The 22,379-nt window shown below is 45.0% G+C and overlaps 1 protein-coding gene and 2 long non-coding RNA genes across 4 annotated transcripts; 2 read left to right on the top strand and 1 right to left on the bottom strand.

Moving 5' to 3' along the window:
- Window positions 1–4,740: 4,740 nt before the first annotated feature.
- INA (internexin neuronal intermediate filament protein alpha) lies at window positions 4,741–11,986 on the bottom strand. Its single transcript, XM_083616449.1, has 3 exons — window positions 10,869–11,986; window positions 8,410–8,534; window positions 4,741–7,048 (listed from the first exon to the last, which is right to left on the bottom strand). Exons 1-3 carry the CDS (start codon window positions 11,877–11,879, stop codon window positions 6,736–6,738), a joined length of 1,449 nt encoding a protein of 482 aa, XP_083472575.1. The 5' UTR covers window positions 11,880–11,986; the 3' UTR covers window positions 4,741–6,735.
- LOC310763797 lies at window positions 9,651–21,926 on the top strand. The gene is made up of 2 exons (XR_014548809.1): window positions 9,651–9,816; window positions 21,443–21,926. It is a non-coding gene; the product is annotated as an uncharacterized lncRNA (long non-coding RNA).
- On the top strand, window positions 12,602–19,632 carry LOC310763790. 2 transcript variants are annotated; one of them, XR_014548800.1, is made up of 2 exons: window positions 12,602–13,731; window positions 18,791–19,632. It is a non-coding gene; the product is annotated as an uncharacterized lncRNA (long non-coding RNA). The 2 variants fall into 2 exon arrangements; XR_014548801.1 differs by having other exon boundaries at window positions 13,222–13,744.
- Window positions 21,927–22,379: the final 453 nt, after the last annotated feature.

Genomic DNA, 22,379 nt, shown 5'->3' with positions numbered 1-22,379 from the left:
CCTTGAAGCCAAGCATTGTCAATTCTTGATTTATTTGAACAAAAGTGTTAAGGAGCATTCATACACAGGAAAAAGTAACTTGCCTTGAGACTTTGTGCCCAATGAGAGCACAATCCAATGTGTGCAGTTTTTGTTAACCATTAGCTCAAGCTCCTGAAAATAATGGGAGCCTTGGCCAACAAAAATAAAGGCTTTAAGGGAAGTACAAACCGCTGTACTAGGAATGTGTCCCTTTCTAGAGTGTTGCTCCCAAAAGGAACACTTTGTTCCGCAGAATCTGTGGCTGAAGCCTCAAAGTAAACTGTAGTTACCAAGTAAATAAATCTCTTGGCACCCAACTAAGCTTTTACATTCTAGGAAAATGAATATTAACATCCTTGCTTGTGGCAGCATGCTTCTGATACAGCCTTGACCCATGCTAGGAAAGATTAAGTCAGAAGACTTTTCAGCATCTGCTAGCTAGACAACAGCGGTGCCAGGACTCTTGGCAGAAGTCCAGGACCCCACTTGGCAAAATGAACAAGAGGGATGGCTTACCACATGTTGAAGTAAAAGCCCATTAAGGACAGAGTCTAAAATTACCTAACCACCACTGTTCAACAAGTGCTGCCTTTTGCAAAACACAGGCCCAATCCTTCAGAATATGACTGAGCAAACTGTTATAAATTTGTGCCATTTGGGTAATAAGCTAATTATTTTGCATATCTATGTGGGTTGGGAAATTAGCTATGTCTTTCCTGCTATCAGGATCTCTTCCTTTATATTCCCGTTGATTCTAGTGAGTTTGTGAAGACTGCCTGCTACTCCTATCATCTTCCTAAACCTTTTGTCAGCTGCACGTCCCAGACATACCAAGATGATGATGATGATATTTTGCCTCCTGCACATTTTCCTTGAAGTGTTAGCACCTTACCCCACAACACAACATTTTACCACTTCTGCTTAGGTATTGTGTTCTGACACATCTTCTGTCAGCTAGAATTTATGTGCACGTAAATACTTTTTAATTGATGTATTAGATTAATTTAGGGGGCCCCAACTTTTGTTGGGTCAAGGAACACATCTGGAAATCTAAGAAACTTGTGGACACCACACAATACTGCTTTCACAGAAGAGAAACTGACACTGCTCAGAACTCCCACTCCAAAACCAGGCAAATCACACAAACACACCAGTCAAAACACAAAAAGCAGGCAACAATAACCCCCTCCCCAAAGGCAAACCCCCGCAACCAAACAGCTGCCACAAATACACCAATACAATTCATTTAAAAAATTGACCAGGGGACTGGTGGACGGCAAGGGCAGTGCCATCCTGGGACCCCAGATTTAATAGTTTGTTATATAGTGTAGGTCTTTGTTTATGGAATGATATTTTAGGTGAACTGGATTAATTCATTGTTCTAGTTGTAATTTGAAGCTGGTTTGAATAAGTTGTTGCTGAGCTGGTGAGATGATATGAAATTCTAGCTCAACCCAATGTGTGTACAATTTCAAAATCATCAAGACATACCACTGGTGCAGGAAGTATGTTCTAGCTGTATTTGGTTAGTTTATCCTTTGATCATAAAATATTACAAAGAACACAGGTGCAGTATATTTTGGCATTTGATTATTTTGGTGAACAGGCATTTTTCCTTCAAATTGGAATAACACACTAAGTGGAAAAGAATTGTGTATTTAGGCTGCTTAAGTGTGCTTTGAGTGAACTTGGGTTCAAAGAATGACTCCAAAATTCACTCTGAGTGAAATTGCATGGGACTATGAACATTCAGAATGTTGTAAACTAGATGTAAAATCTTGCTTTTATTCTGCTCCCTGTTGTCCTCTGAAGTGTTACTGCCTTCTAGCACACTTTCATAGTAACTGCTTTGAACTGATTTCTTTAGAGTGTTTCGTATACAGGGAAAGAGAGCAGAGAAGAATAAATCAATCAAGATGAAGAACTGAGAAATGAAAAGAAAGGAATTACAAGTCCAAACTAATATTGAAGTGTACAAGTTAAGAAAGGAGGAAATCATATTTTATCATAAAAATAAGATCTGTATTTAGATATTAAACTCGGGTTTCCTTCAGTCGTTCCTATGTATTATAGCCATGTATAATTGCATCTTACAGTTGCTGTGCATCATAGTGCCTGACAGCTGTAGGGCTTTGAAGGGTTCTGAGTTTTCCTGCCTCAGTAGATTCTAAGAACATAGTAATAAAGGCAATGTCTATCCCAAGACAGACTCACTACAGATACCAGCTCCTTCAAGCACAGCACCAAGAATATGATGCTTCTCCAAGCTTCACTTTTCACCATATAACATAGGCAGTTCCAAACTCACTTAAAACAGTTTTTGATTGCAGTTCTATGACTTCCAGAAATGCTCAGTACTTCACATGTTGTTGAACACATAAAATGACCCATTGTTCAGCTTGATGAATTTCCCATTAATTAGTGGGTCTCATCTTGAATAGCTTCGGGGAGATGACAATGACCCTATAGTATTTGCTTTGTGATTACTTTTCTTGGTTTCCATAGGAAAGGAAGTGTAAGTATGTAGCGTTTTACAGCAGATCGTGACTTTATAAAGAAAGCTCTTATTAATGGCTTCAGTACCCTTTCTTAAGGGCTTAAACTACCCCTCTTTGTTCCAAAACAAGAACACTCTTACAAAGCATTGCTTGCACAATGTTAAGCCGTGCCTCTTTCTCAACCTCTTCGCTGCGGCACAGCTAGACTGTCATCAGCAGGCATGCACCAATCAAATTGGATCCTTGCTGTATACATAGTGAACATTTATTTTTGATACACACACAGAGTAATTGTCGCCATGTTTGCTCATAAGGAAACTTCCAAAGATCATATTAAGCCAACCCAAATGTCATGAAATAGTATGCAGGATCTGGGAGACTTCAAAGCTTACATGCCACTTTGATCGCCTTAATAAAAGTGTTGCTCTGATATAGACTTTGGAATTTATTCTTATATTTGCCATTAAAAATGCACACAGAGTTGCGGACAAGGCCAGATTATCCATGGTGCAACTGAAGCAATTTCACCAGGGCCCACGTCAACAGAGGACTCCAGAGCCTGAGCTTTCATTAAAAAATAAATAAAAGTAAGTGTCTAGCGCTCCTAGAAAGTTTTATGAATCAAAATATGCAGGGTACCAACCTGACTGGAGATAAGATTTCCCTGAAGCTGGGGACACAGCTTGGTTGAGGTGACCAGCTAATTAAGAACAATCCAGCTGGATCAGACCAAAGCCCTATCAAGTGCAGCATCCTGCTCTCAGTGTGACCAACCAGATGCCTGTGGGAAGTATGTAAGGAGGACATGAACACAGAACAGCCCTCTCCCAGCAACTGGTATTCAGAAGCCTAGTGCCTCCAATTCTTGAGATAGTACACAGTCATCCTGGCTAATAGCCACTGATAGCCAAATCCTCCGTGAAAAGTGGATTGCTATTACAACAGCTTGTGGGAGTGAATGCCATCATTTTAACTATGTGCTGTGTGAAGTCCTGTATGTTCTGAATCTTCCAACATTCAACTTCTTTAGAGGACACCAGGTTTTAGCATTATGTGAGGGAGGGGGGAAAACTCTTATCCAGGCATGGCCAAACTTGGCCCTCCAGCTGTTTTGGGAGTACAACTCCCATCATCCCTAGCTAACAGGACCAGTGGTCAGGGATGATGGGAATTGTAGTCCGAAAACAGCTGGAGGGCCAAGTTTGGCCATGCCTGCTCTTATCCTTTCCCACACCTGCATAATAGTATAGACCTCCATCATATACTCTCTTTACTAGGTTTTGTTTTTCTCAACTGAAAAGCTCCGAATGTTGTAACATTTCCTCATAAGGGAGTTATTTATTGGGCAAGGCGTTGGACCAGCTTGTTCTGATTGTTCTATGAAGAAGTTCTCCGATATGGGATAAAAAAAGGCAGAGAAACTATGCTTTCAGACAGGAGTTGCTTAGAGAAGCGCAAGGTCCTTGCTAGGGTAAATGTTGCATGATGTCTATTCCTTTGGGCTGTCCCGTCATTGTGTCAGAATGAATGTCATCCACTGAAGATTGTATTAGCTGATGAGATGCATTTGCTCTGTGGTACCCACATTCATGGTACTTGCGAGACATTTGCAGTGAGCAACCCAGCACTTACTAGAGCCAGTCTTTCCTTTCTTGTTGGGCAATAACGGTCCAGTTTAAGAAGATCTTACTGGGAAGGGATGTTAAAAACTGACCAAAGCTGTAGGAATAATGAGAATGAACCATGCATATTAATCCCTTTTTGGTGGCGCTCCGCAACATTTGATGCTCCCCCGCAGCCCTTGTCTACCTTCCCGAAGCTGGTAAGCCAGGTGCTGGGCTTTGGGAAGGAGGTGTGAGGCTCTGGCAAAGTCCTAGAGCCCTCCCCACCTCCTTCCCAAAGCTTGGAAAGCACTAACTTGGCTTTAGGAAGGAGGCACAAGGACTCAAATGCTTCACTAGCTTAACTGGGAAGGCAGCCCAAGGGCTGAGGGGGTGTGTGTCAAATATTCACACTCCCCTCCCCACAAGGCAGTGTGCAGCCTGTGGGTTCCGTGTTGAAGTCCTCTTGCAACCCACTTGGGATGAAAAGTTGGGCCACCCAGCTCTAGACATTGCCCAAACATCAAACACTGATTTGACTGAATGTACGGTAATTGATTTGGAAAGAGATTATAACCCAGAAAAGTTTGAAGTCAGAATATCACCAAGGACAAACAGGCTGCCTCAAGGCATGTCATCTTTATTTATTTGTGCCTTACAGAAGAGGAGGAAAGAATGTGAGCAAAACAGTTTCTCTTAGTTCAGGAAACTATTGCAGTGAAACTGATAGGACATGATGGTTTTGTGTGCTCAAACCTTGTGGCAGGATGCATTAATGCAAACACATCACAATAACACACAATCTTCAGCTTCTGCAGAAAGCAAATTCTGCTGGCAATTTTAAGGCATTGAAAGAAAATCCACACTAGTAAGTTCTATATAAAACTTGGCACATATTCAAATGGTAGACTGAAAAGATACACTGAAGGTTAGCAGATCCAGATGGAGGATTGGATTCTATCTTATCAGGATTCCTTTTTGAGAAAATAGTAGGTGTGAATCTTTCCTCCCTGTGACTACTTGTTTGCAAACATGTGAATTTAGTCTGCCAGTGTCTTGAAATAGTCAGAATTTCATTAATCAGTCTACAGCACCAGTTTACCAAGCAGAAGTGATTCTGTGTATGTGTGTAGCTGCATCATTTCCAAGTCTGGCTGGCAAGGCTAACAAATATGCTCCTCTAAGTCTATTAGAGAAAAGTCAGAAGAACCACTACAATTCACTGGTGAGGTTATCATGTGGCAGTGAGTACATTTAAGAAAATACATTAAGAAAAAATACCTTAATAGTATGTTATTAACAAACTTTGTCTCTAATACAGCACATAGAACCCATATTGCTTTCCATAATAGAGAAATAAGCAGCTGGCATAATTCTACACTCCTTTTCTAATGGTGAATCAAAAGCCAGGACATCCATGGTTTTGAGTTGCCGATTGTGGCGATAGGAAACAGCAGATATCTAAGCTTTTTAAACGACGTTAGGAATCTGTGCTCTAGAAGACTCAAGAGAGTGGATCTTTTTTCTTTTAGCCTTATTTTCATACAAGGCTAAAGCTAAAATCTAGGAACTGATTACAACACACCTGTTTCCTTTATTCTTAAATTGCTGGCACTACTGATTGTAAGCAATTACTATTTTAAATCTACAAATATGGCACAAAGTGAAATGGACAGCACAATGGTTCACAATGTAATCACAGAAATGTCTGTCCATGCTTCTAACAGAAAAACAGGGCTCTAATACTCCAAAAAAATTATCATGTAGGTTTTTTAAAAAAGGAAGAATGCACCAGGTTTAGCTAGTGAGATAACAAAGATATATTTAAGTGCATCTTCACTATGTGCTATCATATGACAGAGAGCTCCCATGTGCATTGGTACAGAAAGTTGGTCCACAGTTATTGTGTGGCTTAGTATTTATCTTCCTAAAGACATTTGCACCTTATAAATGTCAGTAGCTTCCACCTAGTATTTTTGAATGCACTGTGCTTCTTTCTAGAGTACACCAACCATACAGCAAGGCAAACAAAATGCCCTGTTTTCTCTACCCCTGTGGTCCAGAAGAACTGGAAACAGAATAAATCATCTAATTACTTGCCTTCAAGAGGCGGGTAACGAAGATTAATCTGCACTTCCCTGACAAGGTGCAATTGCTGGATATTTTGTATCTTACCTGTGAAGGAGGTTCACTTTTCAACTGATTCTGAATAGCAGGTTCAGCAATTAAGTCAGACATCACGAAGGAGCCCTGAGTCATTAACTATAATGTGTAGGTTTTAACTTTTCCTACTAGCTGCACTTCTGAGACTTCCCTCTTTGCTTAATTTAGAAATTGTGAGATCTGGCTATTACATAACTCTGCAGTTTGCCAACTAGTTTTCCTATAGAGTCCCTCCCCGCCCCCGAAAAATAATCAAACTTTGAGCCCCCTCCCCTTTCTTTCCTCCTAGTGATTCTGGATGTGGTGCTCTTATTAAACTAGTCTAGTGATGTGAAACATTAGAACTTTATGTGTACATGAGCTGGTAAGCACCTTAATTCAGGCATAGGCAATTTAAAGGTCTAAGCTATATTGTTCCCTCCTTAAAGGTTCATTGTACTTAAGGTGAAAGGTTACACTTTTTGGTTTGCAGCACCCCCCTCTTCCAGATTTGTTCGTTCAGTTTTCTTAGTGGATGTTATGGTCTCCTCAATCATTTCAGCAAAGGCTTCCCCTACTTGGCTTGATGAGATTTTTGAAGCCAATTTAGCCTCTTCTTTCTCCTCTTTCTTAAAAGAGAAAGTGGGGGATATTTTGGAACTGCTGGCCATAGAGGAACTGAAGAACCTGGGTTGGAAGGAGTAAGTGGGGTTGGAAGGGGGATTCATTGATGAAATGCTGATGCTTGAAGTGCTAAAACGTGTCTCCTCACCCTCCAGCAGTTTCCTGTAAACACCAGAGAAGGAGAGATTATTATTATTTGGGGTTCAATCCAGGATTAAGCACATTTATGAAGAGGTGGGACCATTTCTAGTCCCTATGTTGGTTAAAAGCAGAAGACTAAAAGAGGGGTGAGTAACCAAGCATTTTTTCATGCCCCAAAGACTCACAGGAATTTGAAAATATTTGCAGATTTTTAAAAATCCCCTATGTTGTTTAACATCTGTATGAAATCGCTAAGTAGGGTCACCTAGAATCTTGAGCACGTAGTCAGGAATATTCTGATGACACAGAGCTCTACTTCTCATTGACATCTACAAGTGTAGCAGTAGATGTACTGGACCAATGTCTTGCCTCAATAATGGACGCTCAATTGAAGCTCAATCCAGATAAGACTGAGGAACTGTTAGTGCGTGGTTCCCTAGACTGGATGAATTAGAGCTGGCCTGAAGGAGCAGGTACATAACTTGGGATCCATCACTGGTGCTTGAAGTTCAGGTGACCTCAGTGATGTAGAATGCCTTCCATCAGCTTAAGTAGGTGGCCCAGCTATGCTCCTATCTGTACATATGCTGTCCACACTTTGGTAACCTCTAGGTTAGATTACTGTAGTGCATTATATGTGGGGCTGCCTTTGATAGGCAATTTATAAACTGCTGCTGCTGCTAAATTTAGTGGCAGTCATGAAGAATACAACTCACAGGTGCAGGGTGGAGTTGGGTAAAAGACCTACTGTCAGGCATGATCAAATGAGAGGTGTCAGAGGCTGTAGCATCTGTACATATGCTATTTCCTGTACTTAAGGGATTCTGTAGGAAGACAGAGCAGCTTTTAAGAGCATAAACTATACCCTGTTACTTACAACCACATCTTCCAGAGGGGTGTTTTTTTGTTGTTGCAGCAGACAGAGTCTTATAGCTGTTTAAAGACCCACAAATGTATTATGATATAAGCCACAGGTGGAGAACCTATGGCCCTCCAGGTATTGCTGGACTATTAGCCATGCTGGCTGGGGCTGATGGGAATTGGAACCAACATCTAAGCGGCCATGGGTGCCTCACCTTTCGTATAAGCTATAAAAGCTTATCCCACAAAAAAATTCATTATTATTTTAGGTGTCACTATATGAACTAGAATATGTTAATTTATAAAATGTATACTGAAAACACCTAGTTTTACTATACTTTATCTACTCTCAATGCATTGCATTACCATCAATGCAAAATGGTGGTAAAGCTTCCTAGTGAGCAGCGCTAAATTGACTCCCACCAGCCACTAGGATAGGGTTGGATTTCATCACAGCCTATTTTGGTGCTATGCTGTTTACATAACCAACAGGCAAGCAGGGCTTTGATAGTCACTGTTACCTGTATGCTGCTATCTCTATATCCAGGGCCATTTTGACATTGAGCAAATCTTGGTATTCTCTCAGATGCCGAGCCATTTCACTTTTTGTGTCTCTCAGGTCACTCTCCAGCTGATTGACAGTGTCCTGTAATTCAGACGGACAGATATAAAACTGATATTTTAAAGCCAAAGATGTTGCTGAGCAGCTTCTTTTCCTCTTAGAATGGAACTGTGGTAAAATCAGCAATATTGTACATGCATTTGCACAAAACAACATGCAAATTCAGGTCTACAATTAAAACATGTATAAGCCTGCATGACAGCTTTCTGGGTACATGACAGCTTTCTGGGTATGACCACCATGAAGTCCTATGTGGAAAACTGGATGGGATTTCTCTCAGTGTTCCAGAACACAGACACAACCCTCTCCTATATGAAGCTATTCAAGTATTATTGTTTATCCTTGGAGGACTTTCTCTGGATTCTGCCCCCCCCCCCACAAGCACACACTGCTGGAGGAGAAGCGAGTGATGATCAGATATAGCTACCCTTAGAGCTACAGTGCCCCAAATTTGTAAACTCAGATGAAGACCCCAGCCATTTGGTATCTGCTTAAGGAAAAAGGTTCACACCAGCAATGTATAAAGGGCACCTTTATTTCACATATACCAAAAGCTCAGTGTCAAGTATTTGCAGCAATGATTCTGTATCTCTGATTGAATCAGAAGCTGTTTTTCCACATTGCTTAAGTTACACATTTCTGCTAACAAATTTGCATTCAGAATCTTGGCCAAGTAAATGCTCCTGCTACACCTGTACAGTTGCTAACTAGGGCCGCCATTTGATTATAGAAATCTTAGTTGATTAATCATAGGACTTGTAAGTTGTTAACTCGTTAAATTTGCATATTAATATGGCAGTCTTTCTTATGAAGAAAGCTTCCCCCGTTTAAATGATGTATGCATGTATTACAGAAGATTGCCAAATAATTGGGGGATTTTTTTAATCATCACAATTTTCAGCCCTAATTCTAGCCCTAGCTGTTGATATGTATGCCTTTAAAACTAATCAACAGACTCACCTACATAAGATGCAATTCCTAGAATTCCTCTTTTAATGTAATACAGCTTCAGTTTGCACTATGTTAAAGGGGGAGCAGTGCAAGCTTAACTTAGAATGTGTGTATCCTTTATGTAGCCAAAACAGTACCTCCCATGCACAAGAAACCTATAGACGAAAAATTCCTAAAATTTCCCAACAGCCCAATGATGACAGAGCATTTTCAGTTGGCAAGGAATGCTGACCGTCCAAGAGGGAAAAGTGAGGAGGAGTAACAAAACTAATGCACTATCCTGGAAGATCCAATGTCTGGCAGGCACCCTGAACAGAAGCATACCATATTTTCTTACTGGCTCCACTAGCTAACAGTAGATTGATTGCAATGCATCTTGTTCAGTACCATGGAGAGAGACATAGTTTCCTCCACTGTCTTTTAGCTTCAGTTCAGGCTGAGCCCTACTCCTCTTAAGAAGCAGGGAGATGTTAGAAGAGGTATAATTCCTCACAGATTAGAGGGAGGGATGTCCCAAAGATGACACCACCCTTTTCACTATTCAAACCCAGGAACTGTGAAAACACTAAGCAGGCACAGTATCCAGATGTGGAAATTAGTTATTCCTCAATATGAAACCAGTGCACAACCAGGGGCGTAGCCAGGATTTTTGGAGGGCTTTTGTTAGGGTGGGGGCAGAACCTCAGTTTTGTTTTGATTTTTTTGATTTGGGGGCAGCTGCTCCCTGCCCCCTCTGGCTATGCCCATGTGCACAAAGAATTAACATGAGACTGGCGGGACAGACGGACACACCATCAAAACACTTCATGGATAAGAGGTTCTGTTTATGGGCCCAACTGCACTACAGTCAGGAGCTCCATGGTAAACTGTTAAGAGCTTTCAAGGTGCCCAGAGAAATAAGCATGCAAGTGATACCCTCGCACAGTGAATGGCTTTTCTAAATGACTCCTGCACAAAAAGCAAAACTCCTAGCGTGTTTTAACACTCCATCCAGACGGAAAGTGTTGACAGATTTTCCCCACCCCTCCTAACAGCCAGCTAGCAGATTTTTGGAAACGAGATTCTCAAACGTCTAAGGCCAGCCGGGGGCTTCCAACCACTGGCCTTAAGTCTGCTGTGAATGGACCAGTGGTCTGATTCAGCACATGACAGGCGACAGCTTTCATCCTGAGCCAACCCAGAGATCAGTTTCCTGCAGCTTTCTGCGGCTAGTGATCGGAAGCCACCGGGGGAGGGGTGGGTGGAGAAGCGGCGCTGACGTGCGCGATAGGGGGCGAGCGCGCTAAGGCGATCGACAGCGTCTGGCCACGAGGTGTGTCCTCGGACGCGGTGCGGAGAATAACGACGCGGCGCCTGCGCGGAAAGGCGACCCCCCCCCTCCGCCCGCCCGCCCGCGCGCGCCCTCACCTGCAAGCCGACGGCCTCGGCGTGGTGGCGCTCCTCCATCTCGTGCAGCTGCCGCTCGAGGGACTCGTTGGCGCCGCGCAGGCTCTCCACCTCGAGGGTGCGCGCCTGCAGCTGGCGGCGGTACTCTCCGATCTCCTCGCGGCTGGCGCGGATGGCCTCGTTGCTGCGCGCCGCCTGCTCGCTCAGGTTGGCGAACTTGCCGCGGTACCACTCCTCGGCCGCCTGCAGGTTCTTGGCCGCCAGCACCTCGTACTGGCCGCGCAGCTCCTTGAGGGCCGCCGTCAGGTCGGCCTTGGTGGCGTCCGGCTCGACGGCGGCCAGCGCGGGCGCCTGCAGCGAGGCGCTCAGCTCGGCCAGCTCCTCCGAGTGCACTTTCCGCACGAAGGCCAGCTCGTCCAGCAGCGCCTCCACCTTCTTCTCCAGCGCCAGGCGCGCCAGCGTGGCGCCGTCCACCTCGCGCTGCTGCGCCCGCAGCGCCTGCTCGGCCTCGGCCCGGGCGCGGGCCTCGTCCTCGCAGTGCGCCCTCAGGCGCTGCACTTCCTCGGCCAGCCGCTCGCGGTCCAGCGCCGCCTGCGCCCGGGAGGCCTCGGTCTCCTCCAGCTGGGCGCGCAGCTCGCGCAGCTCGGCCTGGAAGAGCTCGGCCAGCCGGCTGGGCTCGGCGTGGCGCTGCCGCAAGGCGCCCAGCTCGGTCTCCAGCAGCCGGTTGTGCTGCTCCAGCTGCCGCACTTTCTCGATGTAGCCGGCGAAGCGGTCGTTGAGGCCCTGCAGCTGCTCCTTCTCGTTGGTGCGCGTCAGGCGGAATTCGTCGTGCACCGCCGCCGCCTGGCTCAGGTCCAGGCTCTCCGCCTGCGCCAGCCGGTACGAGACGGCATGGCTGCTGCGGGACAGAGACTGCGAGCGGTAGCTGCTGCCCGCCGTCGAGCTGCCCAGGCGGGAGGAGTAGCGGGGAGGCTCCCCGAAGATCTTCCTGTAGGAAGAGGCCAAGTAGTGAGAATCCGATCCGAAATTCATCCTGGAGGCAGTAGAGAGGCTCCCTGCGCCGTCCGTCCTTTATATAGGGAGGCGGGTCGCCCGTCGCGCCGCAGAAAGGCGGGGGTGGGGGGAAGCTGCACTTTTAGGGCGCGGTCGAGGGGAGGAGATTGGGATGAGAGGGACAGGCGGGGGATGAGGATGCTGGGGCGCTCCGGCAGTCCCATTGGGCGTAAGCGGGAAGGGAATGCAGCGGATTTGGGGGTGCGGGTGGAAGAAGGGCTGCTCCACTACAGGGTGATAGAGCTTGGTATATTTAGGAACGATGGTCTTTGCTTTGCAGAGTAGCGGAGGTAAGCGGAGGTGAGAAACTTGGGCTCTCTCTGACTAAGACGGAAGAAGGCAGAACAGACAACGCCTATCGGGGAATGGGAAGCAGCTGGCGTTGCTGGCTGAAATCTTGGGGCGCACGTCTGAGGAAGGATAGAGGGCTTGGAGGGACCTGGTAGTGCTGATCTTTCCGGTCCTAGCTTCGCATCCCCAACTGACTTTGCTAGGAAGCATGACAGGGAGAAATGCTGATGGAGCTGTCCATTTTGCCGCAGTGCTGATGTCAGTTCTTCCCACCGGCTGCCGCTGAAGGTTGGGGACGGTTCCACCCAGCGCAAGCTGTTCTGGCTCTTGGAGATAGACAGTTATGATATACAGAACTGCTAGGCTCCGTCTCCCTTAACCAGCTTCCCAATGCTGTTGTTTCTCCGAACCATAGAGCCAGTTTCCTTCTCAGGGTAGGCCTGTGTGTGTTAAATAATGGAGCTCTGCAATTCGGTCAGAACGTTTGCTTTGTTGTACTGTGCACAAACAGTAAAGAAGACTGGAGGGTAACACTTACTGATTGCTGCAATGAGGAAGAAGAGAAAGACAGGAGTGTCCTAGATTTGCTAAGGGAGTGAATTTAGGGTGGAAAGATAAGAGTATATTAAACATACTGCAGTGTAGTAGGACCTTGAAGATCCTGCAAAACTGTAGTTGCATCCTGTTTTCATATTGCGATCTTAAACCGGGGGAATATGCTATTTCATTACAACAACTCAGTCTGATAAGAATATGTAAGTGTGGTTTTTAGAATGAATTTCAGCAGGACTGCAGGAGTGTTCTTAGGAGGAAGTGTTTTGCTGTAGATGATTTGTAGTACCAGTATTAACACATGCAGCCACAGTTTCCCTGATCACAGCACCAAGGAAGGAAGGTGAAAACATTTGCATCCATGACTCTGCATGACACATTGCCCCTGCCTAACATGAACAGTCTTTTACAAATATTGTTTGTGTTCAGAAAATACACCATTAAAATGTGTGATTTAAATCCTATCATCTCAACATGGTATTTAGTCTGGCATTTCTCTGTGGAGATGTACATATTCTCTAGGTGAGGCCATACCCCCAAACCTGGAATTCAGTTCTCTGTAGAAGGGTTGCAGGAACTTTTTCTGCCCCTGGGCCACATTCTCTTGTGAGCAACCTTTTACTGGACCACTGTAGTCAGGATGTCTTGGTCCAGAAAAGGTTGCAAGTGGCATACCAGCTGAAGCTGGCAAAAAGCACTCCTGGTCTCTTGGGTCTCTAGTGACAGAGATGGCTCAAGTAGTAGACCCAGTCTGCATACCTGCTGCTTCAGAGGGAGAGAAACCCCATCCAAAACAGGCAATTGACCACTCGCCCACAAAATCTCCATTTTTATCCAGGATTTAAGCTCAGTTTTTTGACCTTTATCTAGTCCACCATTGCGAGACCCTAGTCCAAGACTTGCACAGCCTCTCCTGACTCCATGTTGGCATTTAGGGCTTCCTATCAGAACATTCTGACTTTCTTTCAGTCACCTGGTTGGTTGCTATGTAGAATTTGTTAGTTTCTGCTTTCCTTCACTGTGCAGCGAAAGGGTTTGTCACGAGACAGGTGTTTACATTCCACAGTCTGTACTGTTGGAGTTTCTCACGGGAAAGGGAGACTGGATGTGACGTACACTGGTTTCCTGTTTTTCACTGTTCTTTGCAGTTTCACTTTGGTGATTCTCTCCGAGCTGTCGAGGAGAGAGGATGCATTTCTCTGCTCCGGCAGAGGCAAGATGTCTTTCTGTAATATAATCGCTTTGAACTTTAAATAAAGCAATATAGAGTATGCAGCACGTACTCCTCATCCTTCTGCTGTGCACGGGACTCTGCTTTAAACTAACACGTGGTTATGGGCTCCAGAAGTCGAATCGGAGTGCCGGCAAGGGATCGGAATGCAGAGGGACAGATCGGATCAGAATCTGCTCTGCGTGTCAAGATGATTGATGAGGTATGTGCTACTGCTCCGGGCAGCCTGCCAGCTTCTAGTTAATGGCCTTATGGCTGGACTTTTAACTTTAAAGCCGTTTTGCTGGGAAGAGGCAAAAGGCTCCCAGGCACAAGTTACTATGCTGGGGAAATCGAAAGTAACTTTTAAGTGCGCTTTTGGAATAAGGCAGCTGCAGCAGTGACGCAGCAAGATTTAAAGCAGCATATATGACGCTGAAGGCTAATGCCAGAGTCATGATGGCCCTTCAGGATGCTTGTGGGATTCCAAAGCTCAATAAGAAGAATTACGCGGACTGGGTTTTGTATGCAGAGGCAATTCTGCGGAAAGAGGGTTTGTTTGAGGTGATTACAGACAACCCCCCAGCTCCAGTTACAGATGTATGGGCAGCTAAGGATTCCAAAGCAAGGGGAACTCTTACATTGATAGTATCCCCGGAAGAGCTCTGTCTGTTGCGTGATAAGACCTCAGCCAGAGAAATTTGGGACGCTTTGAGAGAGGCTCACTTAAGGACAGAAGCTGGATCCACTATGTTTTACTTCAACAAGCTGCATAATATGGCTCTTGCTGAAGGTGGAGATGTGCGTTTACATCTGATGGAGATGCAAAATCTGAGACATGAGCTGCAACAGAGAGGACTCAACTTTCCAGAGGCTGTGTATTCTTTCATGATACTACAATCTTTGGGTTCAGGTTGGGAGTCTGTTGCAACCCAGATTGCTGTGCAACCAACAGCTCAGCTAACAGTGGATTATGTTACTGCCGTGATTTTAAATGAAGCAGATCGCCGGGGTGCTAGCTGCATGGGCAAGGGGGAGTCTTCACAGACGTCGTCCCATAGTGCAGTGGAACCACCAGATGGCGCCAAAGCTTTGAAGGCAGTGAAATGCTACTCGTGTGGACGTCTAGGCCATATGAAGAGGGAATGCAGATATCCCAGGGCCAAGACAGAGCAGCGCAGCGAAAGCTCATCGCGCGGAAAAGGCCGAGGCAAAGGCAAAGGTCCGGTGTCAAGGACAACGCAGCACAAGGCTATGGTTTCACGCTTCACTCCAAAGGTTGCAGAGGTCCAGAAGACGTCTAGATCTTTCTTCGTTGTTGATTCAGCGGCGACCCACCACATGTGCAACGATAAGAGACTGTTTGTGTCTTTTACACCGCAGGAAGGTGCGATTCACCAGGCGGATGACCACACAATTCCCAGTAAAGGCTACGGAACTGTTGTTCTTCACAGTTTGGACTTATCGATACAGAATGTGCTTTACGTGCCAGATGCCAAACATAATCTGCTCAGCGTTGGACAGCTGAATGAGCGGAACATTGACGTTTCCTTCAAGAACAGGAAGTGCATCATCACAAAGAAAAATGATTATGTATTGCATGCTGAATATGTTGATCGTTTGTTTGTTTTGTATTATGATGATGTTGTGCAGGATGACACTTGTTGCATTGCAGGTTCTAACAAAAGTTTGCATGCAGAATGTATTCATGATTTTCATAGAAAATTTGGTCATTTGCATTTTGAGGCAGTATCTAAAATGCCTGCCTTGGTTGAAGGTATGACTATTAAACCCTGCAGGTACCACATGAAGTGCAAAGCATGCGCAGCAAACAAGGTAAAAATGGCTGCGAAAGGTAAGGTGTCTAGTAGGCAAGCTACGGAACCATACCAGATTGTTCATGCAGATTTGGTTGGACCACTAGCGCCCTCTTTGGGTGGCAATAGGTACTTCATGGTTCTCATTGATGCATTTTCCAGATATATTTTTGTGTACAATCTCAAGCAGAAATCAGAGGCTTTTCCTAGGTTCAAGGAATTCTGTGCTTGGTTGGAAAATGTGCATGGTAAGAAGATAAAGACTCTTTTCAGTGATCGCGGGGGAGAATTCACTTCTCAGCAGTTTGAAGCTTTTCTGACTGAGAAAGGAATTCAACACGATTTGTCTAGTCCTCGCTCGCCATGGCAGAATGGACTTGCGGAAAGGGCAAATCAGACATTGCTTCAAGGGTTAAAAACCTTGCTGCATGATGCCAATCTTCCAGAGAGTTATTGGGCCGAATCTCTCTCGTGTTTTGTTTACAGTTACAATCGCAGGTTATCTTCAGCGATTGGTTGTACCCCCTATGAGAAGATGTTTGGCAAGAAGCCATACATTAAACACATGAAAATTTTTGGTTCTGACATGTGGGTTCATTCACCACAAAATTCCAAGTTAGACAAGCGTGGATTGCATGGTATCTTTCTAGGTTATCAGAAAGGGTCTTACAGAATAATGATGACTGACTCTAAGGCAATTAAGCTCACGAGAAGTGTTGAGTACAATGCAAAGTGGGGGGAGAATGTGGGAATTTTCCAATGTTATCCTGATGACGGTGATGAGACTGAGGAAAGTCAAAAGCAGCCACAACAACCCACACCCACTGATGAAGGTTCTGAGTCTGAATCTGAAACTGAATCGGGTGATTCAGAGGATTTCAAGAGTGCGAAAGCCTCTATGCGACCCTCTGAAAGCTCTGATCAAGAATTGGAGGAACCATTGTTCACAATAGGTCGTTTTTCTCCTAAGAAGGAAGAGGAGAGTGTTGAAGACTTAAGGCTAATTCGTAGGTCACAGAGAGCCACAAAAGGCAGACCTCCAAAGAGATTTGCTGATGAATTTGCTACGGTAGCAGTAACAGCTGTTAAAAGCTCCAAGAAGGTATTTGAACCTTCTAGTTTCCAAGAAATCCAGGGTTTGGATTCAAAGGAAGCTGAGCCATGGTTAAATGCCATGAAGGCTGAACTTGATTCCTTAGAAAGGAACAAAACATGGGAGCTAGTTCCAGTAGTTCCAGGAATGAAACTGCTTGGAAGCAAATGGGTCTTCAAAGCGAAGACAGATCAAAATGGCAAGATAGTCAGACACAAAGCCAGATTGGTAGCCAGAGGTTTTGCACAGGTACCAGGTGAAGACTATCACGAGACCTACTCACCCACAGTGAGGTATGAAAGCATAAGGCTTATGCTCAAGCTAGCTGCAGAGGAAAATCTACACATTAGTCACCATGATATTAATACAGCTTTTCTGTATGGATCTCTAGATGAATCACTTTATATGCTTCCACCTGATGGCGTACAGGTAAAACAGGGATTTGTTTGTGCTCTGAAGAAATCCCTTTATGGTCTCAAACAAAGTGCACGGTGTTGGCACACAAAACTCACTGAAGTATTGTTTTCTCTAGGTTTTCAGCAAGGGAAAGCTGATCCATGTGTATTTGTCAAAGAGGAGGGGCAGAAGAAACTGTACTGTTTGTTTTATGTTGATGATTTATTATTCTTTTGGAAAGATGTCGCAATGTACAATAACGCCCTAGCTCAACTGAAAGAGCACTTTGACATGAAAGATCTTGGTGAGGTAAACAACTACCTATCTCTGGAAATAGAGAGAGATCAAGATGGTATCATTCTAGTACACCAGTCACGGAAAATTGCTGATGTGTTAAGCAAAATAAATCTGATGGATGCTAACCCTGTAGACACACCGATGACAACAGGTTATCAGATAGATGACACTGAAGAAGCATTTTCTGACACTACATTGTACAGAAGTGTGCTAGGCAAGCTAAACTTCATTGCCAGATGTTCAAGACCAGACATTGCTGTTAGCTGTAATTTGCTGAGCAGACAAGTCAACAATCCTAGTATCAAGGATTGGAAAGCTCTGAAACGCATAGCGCGGTATTTGAAAGGCACTATGCATTACAGACTGAGATTTAACAATCGAAAGTCTGGTGGTCTTGAGATATTTGCAGATGCAAGTTTTGGAAGTGACACTACAGACAAGAAAAGTACGTCTGGAGTTTGCTACATGTACAATCAGGGTCTGTTTGATTGGTCATGCAAGAAGCAAACAACAGTTAGCTTAAGTTCTTGTGAAGCCGAACTGAATGCACTGTCTTATTCACTTAAGGATTGTGAATGGTTAATACAATTGTGCAAAGATATGAAAATTCCTGTCAAATGTCCAATCCGGGTTTACCAGGACAACAAAGCATGTTTAGCTTTGCTGAAGTCTGAAGGTTGTAAGCAAAGCACAAAGCACTTGCAATTAAAGTTGCAGCATGCTAGGGAATGTATTCAGAAGGGACTCGTAACGGTGTCCTATATGCCAGGTAATGAAATTCCTGCTGATGTATTGTCCAAGATTGTATCCAGGGATCAACACTGTACCTATGTGCAAAAGTTGGGTTTGTACTGATATTGTACGAACACGCTGCCCAGTGATGTTCACAGAAAGGGGGAGGATGTTAGTTTCTGCTTTCCTTCACTGTGCAGCGAAAGGGTTTGTCACGAGACAGGTGTTTACATTCCACAGTCTGTACTGTTGGAGTTTCTCACGGGAAAGGGAGACTGGATGTGACGTACACTGGTTTCCTGTTTTTCACTGTTCTTTGCAGTTTCACTTTGGTGATTCTCTCCGAGCTGTCGAGGAGAGAGGATGCATTTCTCTGCTCCGGCAGAGGCAAGATGTCTTTCTGTAATATAATCGCTTTGAACTTTAAATAAAGCAATATAGAGTATGCAGCACGTACTCCTCATCCTTCTGCTGTGCACGGGACTCTGCTTTAAACTAACAGAATTGTCCTTGAGTTCCTTCCAGGATACTTGATTTCCTTTCTGTTTTGGCCTTTGATTTAGCTGCACTTCTTCCCTAATTCTGGATCTGGAGTTATGTGCTTTTGGCTGTGGGCTATTTTGGTGCACAAGTGGCCGTATTCTTTCCAGCTTTTGAGACTGGATGGCTGTAGACCATAGGCATGTTCAGTGACATAGCTACTGACACCTTCAAGTCAAGGTGGAAGCAGAGGCTCACATGGAAGCCCCACCCCAACACCCTCAGGCATGTCCTCCTCCACCCTCATTCTAAACAGCTGCATGGCGCTTCTACTTGACTTCATTTGAATGTGGGTAGAATTTTTGTGCTATCTGGGATCCTGATAAAGAAGGTTCCCTAATCATGTGAGGGATTCTACTCACGTCCAGGCAAACACAAGTAGAAGCCCCAGTGCAGGTTTGCCCCATGAAAAGGTGGAAAGTTGACAGACAGGGAACTGATGTGCCCAAGGATGTGGGGAGGCTTGTGTGTGTGATTCTGCCCCTTGCCACACTTGCCTTTGTCAATTCAAGTTCTCCCATTGACTTTTAAGCCTAAGCCAAGTCATTCAGTGACCCCAGCGGTTCTCCAGTCACCCTCTATTCTTTTCAGGTCTTCTTCCTTCTGGCTGTCTACCAGGAACACCAACCAACATGAGCTGCCAATCCAACTAACCAACTGCTGGTGACCAGCACTTGGCCGTATATACACTTCTTCTGGATCCCTATTCTAGTCCCAGTCAATCAACGCTATCTAACTATGAATTCTAAACATGCAGTTTCCAATCAGAATATGAAATTAATCAGTAAAGCATTAATGGCTTAACATTCTGTCCTGTCTGACATTCAACAAGGCAGCCCAGCATTACAGAATCCCGGGAAGCTCAAATATCTGGAAGTTTTTCCTGGATAGCGCCAGATCCACTCGTGACCGACTCTGGAGTTGCGGCGCTCATTTGGCTTTATTGGCCGAGGGAGCCGGCGTACAGCTTCCGGGTCATGTGGCCAGCATGACTAAGCCACTTCTGGCGAACCAGAGCAGCGCACGGAAATGCCGTTTACCTTCCCGCCAGAGCGGTACATATTTATCTACTTGCACTTTGATGTGCTTTCGAACTGCTAGGTTGGCAGGAGCTGGGAGCTCACCCCGTCGTGGTGATTCGAATCGCCGACCTTCTGATCAGCAAGTCCTAGGCTCTGTGGTTTAACCCACAGTGCCACCTGCGTCCCTCTCAGAGGATAATAAGGCCTTAAAGCAGCAGTCCTGTGGCCTGGTTCTTAGCACTCTGCCTGCTCTCTGTTAGTTCTCCCTAGGTTTGTTGTTGGCATAGAATGCCAGGCGTGGGCTTCTGGCGTGAACTGGTTGGACACAGAAGAATGATGGGAGGAACCAGCTGGGGAACTCCCAAGAGAAGAAGGCCCAGAGCCATGGGATTGGGTGGGATGACAATGAGTGGTCAGAGGGAGAAGACTGGGAGGACGTGCTGGAAGCTTAAGAGGTAACAGTGCATAGTGAGTGGAGGGAATCTGTGGCAGAGAGAAGTCTAGAAGTTGAAGCAGGAGAGGAAGGAGTCCAAGAGGAAGAGATGAATCTGGCTGGTGGAGGCATGGATGTCTCACCCTCCTGCTGCAACAAGCTTTCCTCCCCCCGGTCTCCCAGAACCAGGATAGGCATGAAGAGGGTGGAGAAGTTAGCTTCACATAGGTGCAGTCTCAGATTGGGGAAACCATGGAGGTGGGGACTTAAGCAGCTGTGGGGAGATGAGGCCATCCAGTCTCAGCAACTGCTTCATAGGGGCAAGACCTGCTCAAGTTGAGTTGCTGTGCTCATTAGGCCTGACACTCCTGTGTGAATCCCATTTTTGGTAATAAACTCCACCTGCGGGCTCGCTCCTGTCAGCCCCCCCCCCCGTGTGTTTGTGTAGATCACTGCGACATACATGCTCAGAAGTTTCTTCATCTCGAGATTCAAATTCAGGGGTCCTTGTATTGATGGGTCCTGGCGTAATGTTGCTGTCTGGGTTGGTGTGTGCCACCTCTGGCTCCTGTGCTGCTGTTCCACCTTACCTGGCTGGTCCCTCCTCACCTGAGTCAAAACTGGGGAACAAGCTGTTGCTCAGGGTGAGGGTCATGACACCTACCAATTAAACTAAATAAAGCTGGCAACTTTGACATATTTGTGATCAGCATTGCACATGGTCCACCTTCATGCGGAACTTGGTAAAACCGTACATTACTACTCTCCTGGCTCTGCTTTTGCTTGGTTTCCAAATGAAAAACGGGAGCTTTCTCTTAGCATCTTTTACCGCAAATGGGCTCTGTGAAGCTCATGCATTTTTCAGCACACTATTAAACCAGGGCTGTAGCTACATGTTTTATACCATCTGACTTCATGCTGACCACTTACATCAGAATTCTCTAAAGGTTTCCCTTTTGCTCGACTTGGAACACATTTCAGAATAATCATGAGTACGATGATAATTATGATCTATCTGTGCTCCTGGGATCCAGACTAGTCTTGGCAACTAAAGAGTCCACAGTGTAGAGAACAGGAAATTAATCTCACCCTTTGCTTCTCCACCTGGGTCAGATCTTGTTAGTTGCTACAGGTTTTCTTCATGTCCCCCCCTTCCCAGCTTTTTAAAGGGAGACTTAGAGGTGGCACAAGCTGGGGAGCACTGTCATGTCCTGCATCATCTGTGAGTTTGTGAACTGATGTCCAAATATCCTCTGGAAGTTACTGATTGCTGGGAAATACAACTGTTCTTCAGTATCTTCCCCTCTAATCTTGGGTAAGTGCTTCCTGTGTTGTGCATATTTACTCCTGAGTTATGCCTGCAGCTGAGTACCTGAAAACAAATGCACTCATATGTGTAACCCATGGAACTGCATATGCAAGTAGTAAAAACTTTGATTTTTTTAAAAACTTACATGGAACACATACAATCTCAAGAAATTAAAGAGAAGAAAAGAGCAACCAAAGCAGCACTTAAGAGTTCAAGGACATAGGCTGGTATTTCAAAATATGCACTGAAATAAATGTTGGATGTTGATTCCTATAAGCATCATACGAAGCATTGCTCTTTTGATTGTTAAAATAAAATGGAATATGTTATATTAGTGTTCTCTCTCTCTCTCTCTCTCTCTCTCTTTTAAATGTTGGAGAAAGATTTGTAATTACTCACTAGCTTACTCCCTGGATGCATGTAAATATCTACCTCTAGACAATTGGACAAGCCTGCTTTGCTGTTGGAAAGCTTCCAAGTGCTGTGGAAGTTCCAGGGACACAGCACTCACCCAGATTTAGTTTTCTTTGGAATGAGGTCACAGGAGGCTTTTGCTGTTTTGTAATATTTTAATTTATTTGTAAGTACACAGATTGAGCAAGAGGGACAACTTAACATTCCAACAGTCAGCCAAATCCACTGTTCCACATCAGATCTCCAGATTCCCTCTCCAAATGGTACTTTCTGGAGCTTAACAAGTCCTCTGTTTATCTTTTCCACTTCTCCAAAAATTGCAACCTGCCTCCTTTATTCACACACGGAGGCCTAGAATACATCATTTGTAGCG

The sequence above is a fragment of the Podarcis filfolensis genome, assembly GCF_964270895.1.
Source record: "Podarcis filfolensis genome assembly, chromosome: 5".
NCBI lineage: Eukaryota > Metazoa > Chordata > Lepidosauria > Squamata > Lacertidae > Podarcis > Podarcis filfolensis.
The sequence above is the reverse complement of the archived record's forward strand: the minus strand, read 5'-3'. Positions and strand labels throughout refer to the sequence as shown.